Source organism: Erithacus rubecula (assembly GCF_903797595.1).
Source record: "Erithacus rubecula genome assembly, chromosome: 2".
NCBI lineage: Eukaryota > Metazoa > Chordata > Aves > Passeriformes > Muscicapidae > Erithacus > Erithacus rubecula.
In genome coordinates this window covers 84,907,277-84,919,442 of record NC_136685.1, presented here as the reverse complement: position 1 = coordinate 84,919,442, position 12,166 = coordinate 84,907,277, and the positions used below count along the sequence as shown (strand labels likewise).

At 41.0% G+C, this 12,166-nt stretch overlaps 1 protein-coding gene across 2 annotated transcripts in view; it reads right to left on the bottom strand.

Annotated features, from left to right (window-relative positions):
• Window positions 1-9,099, bottom strand: part of LRPPRC (leucine rich pentatricopeptide repeat containing) — a gene marked incomplete at its 5' end in the record, with an annotated part of 84,512 nt that extends 75,413 nt beyond the window's left edge. Inside the window, one exon of one of the 2 annotated variants that reach the window (XM_079333103.1) lies at window positions 8,909-9,099. In XM_079333103.1, coding sequence (XP_079189229.1) covers window positions 8,909-9,099 — 191 coding nt within the window. The remainder of the gene's footprint in view (window positions 1-8,908) is intronic. The other variant, XM_079333104.1, reaches the window with a different exon arrangement.
• Window positions 9,100-12,166: the final 3,067 nt, after the last annotated feature.

Here is a 12,166-nt window from a genome sequence, read left to right as displayed (position 1 = left end):
TTTCCTGTCCCTGAAGCTTTCTCACAGGTCTGTCAGCTGGCTGGTTTCTCACCTAACAGTCACAGTTTAAAGCCCAAGAAGAGAAATCCAGAGTAGGAGAAAAGCTTGCTGGTGGCAATTCCATGTTTCAGAAGCACTGGCAGCAAGCTGCTAAATGGCAGAGAAATCAAAGGTACAAAGTACAGACTGGTGGTTTACCATCTAGTTGCCTCTTGTGAGCAGAAAATAGCCCAAAAAATCAACTTTTTTCTTGCTGTTTGAAATCTTGATTTGGTAACTCAACAGGACATAAATTGTAGAAGTAGTCTGAAGCAGAATCTCTTTCCTAATGGAGCCATGACAAGTGTCTAATAGATGTTACTTGATTTTATAAAAATCCTTCAATAATGAAAAAAGAACATCACTACTATTTGGCATTATCTTTTGCAAGAATGCAATTTTTACATCGGCCTATCTTCTAAAGATTCCTCCTGAAGGATATTCCAGAGCCCAGCTAACTATCTGCATGGTATTTCTCTAGGGAAAGGATAAGGATAAAAGAATTGAAGAGAAGAAAGACTGATGAAAAAGGACAGACCCTCTCCTTCAGCTGCAGTTCAATTTCCTGACAAATTCCCACCAATACTTTTGGGCTCTCACTTTATTCAGATCCCTCTGTGAGTTTATTTCACTCACTAACCATATACCTACTGATTTATCCACTTCTACAAAAAGGTAAAATTACTGTTCCATCAGGTTAGAGTGGAAACAGCTCATGATGTCCATAACCCACCAGAATTAATCAGGAATAAGAAGAAATTGAGAAAGAAAAGGTACCTAAAATCAGAGAAGCTAGAAAATAAAACAAAAAAAGGAAAAAAACTCTGAAACCACTACATTTCATGGTAATCACCTTGTCAAATTATCAAACTCTTTTGTTGCTACTAGTAATACTATGTCTCACAAAGTATTCCAAAGGGTGTCATTTTCCCTGATTCTTTCCATCTGTTTCCTCTTCTTCTACTGCCTCCTATAAGCAGACACAGGGCACTTTTGGAAAACAGAAGTCATTAGACTAATTAGCATAAAATCCAGTAGCACAAGGTAAGAATAACAGGAAGCCACTAAATTTTAATTCCTTCAGGATTTAACAAGCAAGTGAGATGCCTAGAACTTTAACAACTCCTTAATAACACATAAAGAGCAATGCTCAACTTGGAGCTAGCCAGTAGACAGCTAGAAGAATGAAATTTTAATGATTGCAAGTTCTTTATCTTTTTCTTAAATATATAAATAATAGAAATAAATAAAATGGTACCATCCACTCTTGTATACCCTATTAAAAGAGCTATTTGAAAGCTTCCCAGAATACCTCTAGAAAGGTTAGAAAACTGCTCTGGATGCTGCAGCAACACAGGGCTGTATTTGTAACAAAGAAATTTATACTTCAATTTCCATTAACAATCAAAGCACAAGTGGACAAAACTCTTGTGCTTCCGATTTGAATTTAAATGCCTTTCCCTATAAAAAGCTGTTAATGTTTTATAGTATTTTTCAAATTATTGAACAGTACCTTATGATATATAGCACACTTCTAACCATAAACAAATTGGTATCTACAGTTCCTAAGTCCTGCACTATTTTAAGAAAGCCATCTTTCTAAGATTCTCCACATATCAGAAGTCACAAATATCTTAAAGTACTTGCACAGTGTCATCACATGAAGTCTAAAGATAAAAACAGTACAGGCATGCTCAACATAAGCTGTTAACAGTTTCATTCACTACTGAAAACTCCTGCTTAGCATTTAGGATGCTATTTATAACCTATGTGTGGAATAAATACTATAGTATCAATTGGTACAGTTGCACACTGTAAAATACTATACATGTACATGAAAGTGTTATTTTTATGCAATAACTTCACCTTCTAAAAGGTGAGCAGAATTGGGCATTTCTATTTATACCCCTACCCCTCACCTCCAATATTATGGTGCTTCTGCTAATTTATACTGATTAAAGACATTTTTAGGAATGACAGGATGGGAGTCCGAGTTTCATTTTGAGACAGACGGGTGAAAACAGTGTGAGATTATAAAACAACCTGAGGAACTCAAACTTTCACTGGCATCCACCTAAATTATCATCATCAATCTGAAACATGTTTGGTGTAAGACTCAGGTGCACCTCATCATAGGCCTTCAGCATTTGAATGAATTACACTTCTAGCACTATCTAAGGTGCTGTGTAGTGTTAAGTCAATCTCATAATAAGAATTTGTTAAAAATAACTGTGGCTTCAAAAGCTGGATGAAGCTGCAGCATCTACTGTTTTGAATCTGGTATGTAGCACTATGAATCAACTAAGAACTCAAAACTTATAAAAAAAAACAAAACAAAATAAAAAGAGCTCATCTTATTTCATAAGATGAAAGATTGAGAAGATAGAAAATCAGTTTCCAAAACAAGATAAAACTTAAATTAAGGGACACAGCATTAGGTTTGATTTCAGGCAGTCAGGCAAAGGTGAGGAGAACACAGTAGACAACATAGTGAAAGTTTCTACTAATTGCACAACCTCCCTACAAAACACAAAAAAAAGTTAACAAAATGAGGGAGTTATCCATGCATCAGGAATCTGTAATCTTCAGAAGTTCAAAAACAACACACAGTTAAGAATAGCAAAAAAGCAAGGATAAAAATAAAGAAGGCCACATTAACCATTTCAGTTACCAAGTGACCTAAAAAGACAGCAAGAAAGGTTGCTAAAGATGATTTTAGAAATTACCTCTTCACAGGGAAAAAATGACAGCTCATACACTGTTTGGCTTTCAAAAAACGTTAATGGCAACCATCCTCTGCAAATTTTAACAAGGAGATGGGGGTGTAGGCGAGAATAAGGAAGAATGACTCAATTTCTGAAAACATTAAAATATATTGAAGGCAAATTACTGGTTCTTACTCAAACTCCATTTGAGTCTGGAAATCCTTTGGATTTACTTGGAAAAATCCATGGAAGTTGAAGGAAAAACAGAAGCCTAATAAAAAACACAGACTGATGTACAGGCTTTTGGTACCACTTTACCTGACAACCTACTCATAAGCAAAACAAGGAGATACAATGTACTTCTAGTTGCAAAATACGGGAGTGGTAGTTGTGCAAACAGAAATTTTAAATATGTATACAAAATTAAAATGTGGTTCATGTGCAGAACTGGGAATATTGTGAGGGAGTCCAAGTGAAGCTATCTCCTGACTCAACTAAGAAACAACTGCACAATCCATGTGCATAATAGCTTCAATACAGAACACAAGAAGTTGTATATTTTGGACAAAACACAAATGCAGAAATTTAAGATGGGGTACAACTGGCTAAGCACTGCAGCCCAGAGGGTATTGAAAATGAGGCACTGCTAAGCATGAAACGTTGCACAGCAAGAAGACTTCAAATTCTCAACTTCTAAAAAGAGGAACATAGCTAAAATGCAGGTAATGATCTCTTCATCATGGTGTGCTTATTTAGGAAAAAAAAAAAAAAACCAAACATAAAACCCTAAAGGACTCATCTATCACATCCCACTTTCCACACACAGAAGTGACTGAAACTAATCCATCAGCAATCACACAACCAATACTAATGGTTGCAATATTAATTGTAACAAAATATTTGAACAGGATACTTTAGTCAAGCTTTCTCATCTGGAAGTTGCTAAAGTAAGATTAGGAGGGGGAAAAAAAAATACCAACTACCATGCATGATCTTAATACTTCTGATCCTGCCCCAGTACTAGATATCTGATTTCACAGTTTTATGATGTAATTATATTTTCTCGATTATTTTAATTAACTTTTTTCAGACTTAAATGCTATGCTACACAATAAAACATACACTTCCCCAAGAGCTGCAATGAGTGCCAAGTGTTTACTTTCACCTACTACCTTCAGATAGCATTTCAAGATTTTCTCTATGTGAAACACTTTATCTGCAAGCACATAAAGCTGCACAGTAAATTTCAGATCTGTTTGTATAAACAATCTGGTTCTTCCCCAAAACATGTAATTCCTCTCTACTATGCTTCAGAACTGGTAGAAGTTCAAAAGGATGTATTGAGCCCTATGAAGCAAACTCTTTCCAACTCACAGCCACAAAATTAGAAGTAGCCTTCAGATATGGGAGCCTTTAGACCATTTTCATCTTTGTCTCCACAACTGCAGCCCTCCTCGCCTACACAGGAAAGGTCCACTGTGCATTTGTAATCCCAAAACAAGTGGTAACCACCTCCAGTTTAACTTACAACATTGGGAAAGTAGCTGAAGATAAACTCACAGAAAAACTGATGCAGAGATGAAGTGTACATGGAGAAATTCATACCAAGTCAACCAGTAAAGTCCCCCTGTTTACAAGTGTTTAAGTAAGAATCCAACATACTTATATCTTCCACACAGCAGACCAAAGGCATTGCCTTTATTTCCTATAGGAACATATCTTACACACCAGCCTGAGTAAACAAGTCCTGTCTTTCCCAAAACTCAAGAAGTAGGTGATGTTCATGTTTTCCCTTGCAGCAGCTAAAAAGTTACTTTCTGTAAAACTTGAGCAAACATTTAAAAAAATATTACAGATTCTGATAAATATGTATTCATATATTATGTATATGATGATAACATGTTTAATTATAAATATTGCCTTTATCAGAGCCAAATAAGGTAGGTGCTGGTGCTTTTTCTATGAGAAGTACTGAGTATTTTGTTCTTTCTAAACTATAAATAGGAAAAATACTGCATGAAATAGTTCTCAAAATAAAGTCATGGCAAAGTGAAGTGAGTTAGCTCTGGAGTGCTTTTATGTACACGAATGGATTCTAACATTAAATTCAGTAAACATAACACTAAATGTACCACCTGAGATTCCAGCATGATTCACACAACTGTTTATAAACAGTGTTTCTACTGTTAGCCATAATCAACTACACAAAAAGGCCACAATGTTCAGGCTACTATACAGTTGTTTCAATGGGATATAGCAGGATCTCACAAGAGAGAAAAATTAATGTCTTTTCACATAGACTGACAAACCTCATACTTTTTGGAGAGTATCTAAAAATTGCCTAAGTGGTTCACAAGAAGTGAAAGAGAAAACCTTTGCTTAATACTACATTTAGAATCTTAGAAAAACACTCGAAGGAAAAAAAACTTAGGAAAACACTGAAGAGTATCAAGCATCGGAACAGGCTGCCCAGGGAACTCAGTCACCTTCCCTGGAAGTGTTCAGAAAACAGGTAGATGAGGTACTTGGGGACATGGCTTAGTGGTGAAGCTGGCAGTGTCAGTCAACAGTTGGATTTGATCATCTTAGAGGTTTCTTCCAACCTTAACACCTCTAAGATTCTGCGATTTCTTGAGAAGTATCTAGGCACTTTCTATCCATCACTAAAACACTTAACTACAATAGTGCAGCTTGTGCAACTTTAATACAACAGAGTATTATGAAAAGCAAGTCTACTCTATGCCTCCTCTGCATTTGAAGACTCTTCCTTCTATCAATTTGCTAGTGTAATTAAGCATTCAGTTCTATGCTTTCATTAAGCATTCAGTTCTACATTTTTGTCCATTGGTAATGGATTGCTGAGTATGACAGTGAATAATCAAAAAGAACTCGTTTGCAGCTTATCTTAAAAAAAAATAAATCAAAATACATCATTCACTAAGCCCATCATTTGGGTCTTTAATTTATGACTCAATCAAATCCATACTCCCTCCCCTCTCCAGTATGAAGCCTTTTTTAAAAGGATATTCACTCTCTCATCTTACCAACATACTTACAGCACAATGAAAAAGCAAGAGTTCTTGCAAGTACCCTCTGTGCTGGTTTTGGCAGGGTTAATTTTCTTCAAAGCAGCGGGGATGGGGCTGTCTTTTGGATTTAAGCTGAATACAGTTTTCAAAACATAGAGACAAGCTTGTGAAGCAGCAGGGTCCTGGCAGGACCTTTGGGCCTGTAGAGATGAGAGCCCACACTAGGGCACGTTTGCTACCTTGATTTCATTTTGCTATTGTTTTGGTTCTCCTTGATTTTCCTCCTCAGCTATATCTCCATGGACTACATGCTTTAGGAGCCTAACTGTTCTCCTTCCCTGATTCAGAGCAGACAAAGAGCCAGCAACAGGAGGGTGTCAGAAGAATGGAGCCAACACCCTTTTTCTGAGCACTCATTTTCCCACAGCAGAAACCTGTAACATCAAACCATAGCATCATCACCTGCAGCATGTAGAATAAATTCCCCCAAAATATCCTGATGTTAACTCAAAAATCTACTTTAAACACTTGTGAGTGAAGAGGTTTGTTACACCATTCTTGACAGTCAGATACTAACAGCAAATTCAGGCTTTTTTTTCCTTAGTGAAGCTTCTAAAAGTTCCAGTAAACCATTTGTACCACGTAAACCAGTGCACTGCTGATGCTGCAGATCTGAAGTTTGTTGTACTGGTCTGCCACAGTTTAATAAAACTGCATGGCAGGAGAGTGATGACATGTAGCTCAACATACTTCACATTTCACAGCAGAGGTGGTCAAGTGAATGAGTAAATTTGTCTTAAATCTGACTTGCTATGAAATGCTTTGCAACCATTAGGACACACATCTACTATCCTAGGTTGAAGAAGCTTAGATTAAAAACCAAAGCAATAATGATGCTTTGCTAAAACCTCAGCTTGAATGTGATGCTTACTCTTTCACATCTCTACAGAAGTTCACAGATTTGCAACTTTGCTGTAACTATTCCTGTAATATTGTCACAGACTTGCCTCTAAACTGACTTCATTATGTTCAATGCTAAAGTGACTATACCAAGCACATGGAAACATAGTTATTTAGACAATATTCTTGCAAAATGCTAGATTGTTCCTGTTCATTTATTTAATCTTAAAACTGGGTGTGTCTTTCCCTACTATTCCAAATAAACTGCATTTCATTCTCAAAATAATATTAAAACCTGAGCAGCAAGAACAGCAAGCCCAAATGTTGTCCACATGCCAGTCTTGCTCTTCAGAGGAGGTCCAGTTCTAGAAATTAAGGCTTAAGTAAAAAAAAAAACAAAAAAAAACCCCAAACAATAAATAGTTACTTAAGATAAAAAAATTAAATTAGATCATATGCTTAACACATGAAATTTCAGTTTGTAAGTATTACCTGTGCTTTACACTTTGGTTCTAGATCATCACTTGTGCACTAGGATGCCTAAACACACAGCAGAGTGACCGAGATTTTAAGTGAAAACTTACCTTAGGAATGAAATTACTGGGCAGGAGGAATGTACAAAAAACTTCAAAAGAGTTTTCAGCATGATCACTATCTCATATACAACCAAATTTATATATGAAATTAAGTATAACTTTGTGTAAGGAAAAAGTATTGGGAGAGAAACAACCAAGAAGCCAAACCCCAGCTGTAAGAAGCAAAATATCACATAAAACACTTCTAAAGTTCTTTCTAGAAACACTTCTAGGGGCAAAAAAGCAGTTAGTCCTTCACCAAGTCACACATGAATTTCAGTGAATATTATTTCTGGCAACAAATTAATTTAGGGAATTAAGCTTCTGGTTGAGTAAAACAAAAAGTAGTTAATAGAAAGAAGAAAGGTTTATTGATAATTTTTAGCTAACTAAATATGTGGTTCTGTTGCTAACCATAAATAAGACATTCCTGGTCCCTCCCAAATTGGTCTACTCCATCCTTCACACCAACTTTAGCATTTGTTGCCATCTGACACACTTCAATGATTAAAGATGACAGAAAACTAACATTTTTAGGTAAGATTTTGGCCAGGCTACCAATAAAAGAGCCCCAAAGTAAGACTAATAAGCACTAAAAGTAGGCAAATTAGCAACAATATCCGTATTTTGACAGTCAGACTTCCCTCTAGGAGGTCTCCATTTCTGATTCTTGTCTTTTCCCATCCCTTCTTCTGAACGAGCTCTGGAACTCACCAAGTCCTTTGTTGAACATATTTATCTATTCAGAATGGCAGAAAACTGCTATAGTTTTCTACCAAGAATTAAGTTACATTGATTTAGAGGGAGCACCAGAGACATAGCATGACACAAGAGACAGAACAACTCGGGTAGCACTAAACCCTTATCTCATAAATCTGTATGTGTCTGTAGCTGCATTAAGGAAGGTTTGTGTCTCTAAGCTTCCTGCAGGGCACCAACCACATATAAGTGTTGTCAAAACAACCTCTAAGTGCTGTCAAAACTGCGGCCGGGATGCACACAGGGGGTAGCACAGGCTGAGTTTTCCACCCTACCTGCGTGACAAAAGGGAGAGAAAACCACGGCAAAGAAATTAAGCCGTGCTTCTTCACAAGAGACACGGCAGAGTCTGAAGGCACAAACAGGAAGCCCAGAGTCAGTCACAGAATCACCGACTCATTCAGGTTGCAAAAGACCTCCAAGATCATCGAGTGCGACCTGCGATCGATCACCACCTTGTGAGCTACAACCAGAACACGAGTGCCATGTCCAGTCATTTCCTGAACGCCTCCGGGGACAGTAACTCCACTCCATCCCCGCTTATCTCCCCTATTCTTGCCCTCCTGCTGGATGCCCCCTCCACAGGCGTGTCCCCCCACAGCCGTGCCCCGTTGGTCAGGGCTCTGCGCCGCTCCGAGCCCAGCGCGGCGGAAAGCGCGGGCAGCCTGAGAGCCGCAGGGCTCCCACACGGCCTTTGCCCTGCGCTCACCCCGCGGCCGTGCACACGCGGTGAGGCCGCCGGGCCGGCCCGGGGTGAGCGCTGCCTCGGAGCCCCCGGGGCACACGGCGGGCAGCGCTGCAGGGCCCGGCGGCATGGCCGGCAGTGCCCTTGGGCATGCGGAGCGCAGCCTCTGCCGGCCCCGCCAACCTCGCCGGGCAGCGCGGCGGCGCGGGGTCTCACCTGGCGGGGCCGGGCGGTGCGGCGGGGGCGGCGGGCGGGCGGAGGAGCGGCGGGAGCAGCGGGGGGAGGCGCGGGCGCAGCGCCCGGAGGCGCCCGGCGGAGCTCAGCAGCGCGGCCATGACCGCCCGCAGCACGTGAGTCGCGCGCCGGCGCTGCGCCGCCGCCAGCCCCACGTGACGGGAGCGAACCATTCCCAACAGGGGGGAGGCGCTGCGCCCGGCCTCGGAAAGGGCCCGTTCAGGAGCCGGCGCGATGCTAATTCCCACCCCGTGCCGGCGATGGGCCGTTCCACGCAGGCCCGGGTTGGGCGGCCCGGCAGCCAATGGGGAGCGGCCCCGGCGGAAGGCGGGCGGCGGGAGGAAGCGGCGGGAAGCGCTGGGGTTCCTGGCGGCCGCTCCGGAGTCCTTCCGTGCTGTTCTGTAGGGCGTGCTGGCCCTGCCTCTCCCGGTCTGCCCACCCAAGCACTGCTTCTCTGCTGCCCGGCGGTGGCCGCCGCTTCTTCGCTGCCCCTGAGGTGTTCCAGACCCTACCGAAAGCGCTGCGGGTGGCGCGCATGCGCGCTCGCGGGAAAAAAAAAAAAAAAAAAAAAAAAAAATGTCCCTCAGCCGCTTCCATGCAATTCATGGGAATGAACCGCTGGTCGCTATCACACTTCCCGCCGAAATCTTATCATTGCCTGGGAGTGTCCCTCCTTTGCAGAGGGAAGAACTTTGTTAAACCGAGTATCAATAGTAAATCTCTGCCCGAGCTTGCATATATTTGTTGCGATTCCACCTGAATTGATGCTTCGTTTTAGCGTCCAAGTTAACCTGGTTGCTATGATATAAAACATTAACTAAGGTACTTAGATATTAAATGCGTATTTTCATGCAAAAACCCATAATATTTTTGCTGTAACTTACAAATAGTTACTCTAAGGGCAGATCGACTACAACCAGCCATTTCCAATTATGCTTTACCTTGTCTCATATCAAGATGCTAAAGCCTGCGTTTTTTAAAGTTATGTGCACATTTACCAAAGTCCTGGGCGCTCAACAGTGCTCACTGAGGAATGAGTTGCAGCTAATGAGACAATATTTGCAATGTTACTGTTTGTGGCTTCTGCTGTATCAGTGCTACAGCGTTTCATGGAATACAGAGGAAAGCTAATGTCTTTGCACATAATTTAGGTGAAGGTGTGGGTGTTGATGTCTTTGAAATGGGTCTTAACTTCTCTACTGACTTCGGACAGCGGGTTTGTTGCAGGCCCAGACAGCTTGGCTCGTGAAAAAAAACAAGGGTCTGCATAGGTCTGAGCTTCTGAATTTTGGGGTAAAACAGTAGGTTCAAGGGGGGAATATGTGCTAGGTGATTCAGGAAGGCTGTACCTTCCTGGTAGCTCAGCCAATGAGGAAAAGAGCGACATGGTGCCGGGAGTTTAGGACAAAAGGAGACTGCACCCTCTGAAACACGGAGAGAGAAAATCCTTCAGTCATGTACCCCGGTGGCCTCTCTGTCTTTATTCAAATAAAGTTGAAGGACTCCTCTGCCTCCTTTTTGGACATAAACCCCTGGTGTTTGTGGATTTTCCTGACAATTGGGGCACTTCCTCTGTCCTTCCACCGTCTGTGTCCAGGCAAGAGGAGCAGGAGACGTGTCTCATCCAGTTTGGGTCACCAGCTCCCTTCGGCCCTGCCGGCACCAGAGAGAAAGAGACAAGAGGGAAAACCCTAAACCCCAACAGACTGGAAGATGGAAAAAAACAATGTGACATTGGTTAGCATAATTGTAAGTTATTGTTACTGAGACTTCACTGCTACTGAATCATCAAAGAACATATTAACAAGTGTTTTAGAAGAACACTGGGACAGATACTGACCAAGAATTCCTGCAGAGGATGAAGAAAAAGCAAAAGTCTCCGTTTGATAATCCAGCTGGTGGATAACTGGATCTGAAATGAAAGGCTGCTCAGAAAAGTTCTGTCATTTCACTGCTGACTGAGAAGTCATAGACATGATTCTGCTTCAAAGGTAAGGACAACTACTTGGTTGATGGGAAAAGGAAAAGAGGTCCTGGAAAGTTAATTCAAAATGTGATTTAGCTGAAACAGTAGACTTAGATAATTGCATTTCCTGAAGTTCTCTGAATGAGAGGGTCTGGATTACATTTATCAAGATCTGAAAATGAGAAAAACTAATCAGCAAATTGAGATATAATGTTTATGGAATCTAAGTGAGAGTTTTAGCTCTTTGGATGAAAAGGGGAGTTGTGTATTCGGTATGTTATTTGTGGAGAAAGCATATTAGCCTTTTAATGCAAAAATCTAGAGAAAGCACTGTGTCACTAATAGTTGTTGAGAAGTTTTTTCCCTGTAGGCACATACCATAGACCACATACTCTAAAAGTCTTGATCTGATTCACTCTGCTCAATGAGTTTATTCCCATAATTGAGATATTTACCCCTGGGGATAATAATTAAACAGTGCCAGGTTGTGTTCCTGGGATCTGGAGCTCTGTCGCTGGTATTCAATTCCTATTCTCTACAATAGCTTCAGCCTATAACATAGTTGAGGAATTAGCTTCAGTCAGCTTGGGACTGTTTCTAGTAGGTGCTTTGCAGATGGCCATGCTGTGCTGGAGAGTGGGAGCATTTAAAAGCAAGGATTCTGGCCAAATTCTTCCAGTGATCTGCAAACTATCTCTACTGGAACTCATAAATTCTCTTAAGGTTTCTGCTAATTCCATTGAGAATTTACCATTAAAACCTATTATTAACTTTTACAATTCAGTTGAAATGTGTGATCGAAATTTCCAAAATGAGAGTTATAGTGACGTGGGTAATTAGAGTTTTCCTCCTTCACTGTCCTGTCCTACAAATAAAACCCTGTAAAAGAACTAGCTTATACCACAGTTGTCTCTGGAAACTTGGAAAATGCAAAGTTAAAATTATGCAATAAATGCATCCCCAGAATCTCAGTGTAAAACTTTTGGAGTGAATGATCCAAGTCATGTCAAAGTGAAGGAAGCATAAGGGGACATGCAGAAGAGAATCAGTGTTGGCCTAGGACTGCCTGTAGGCAGTTTGGATGTGGCTGCTGTGTGTCAGAGGGTAGATGGTAGCAGGGGCTGTGGCTGTTTGACTTCTGCCATATTGGAGGTTTCTGAGAGGTTGACCATTGAAAAAGCCAAACAGAGGCTGTGCAGGGGGGTGTGGGTGAATTTCTGGGCTCCTTCAGGGGTCCCAGATGTGTCCTCTACTGGTATTTGAGCTGTCTGGTG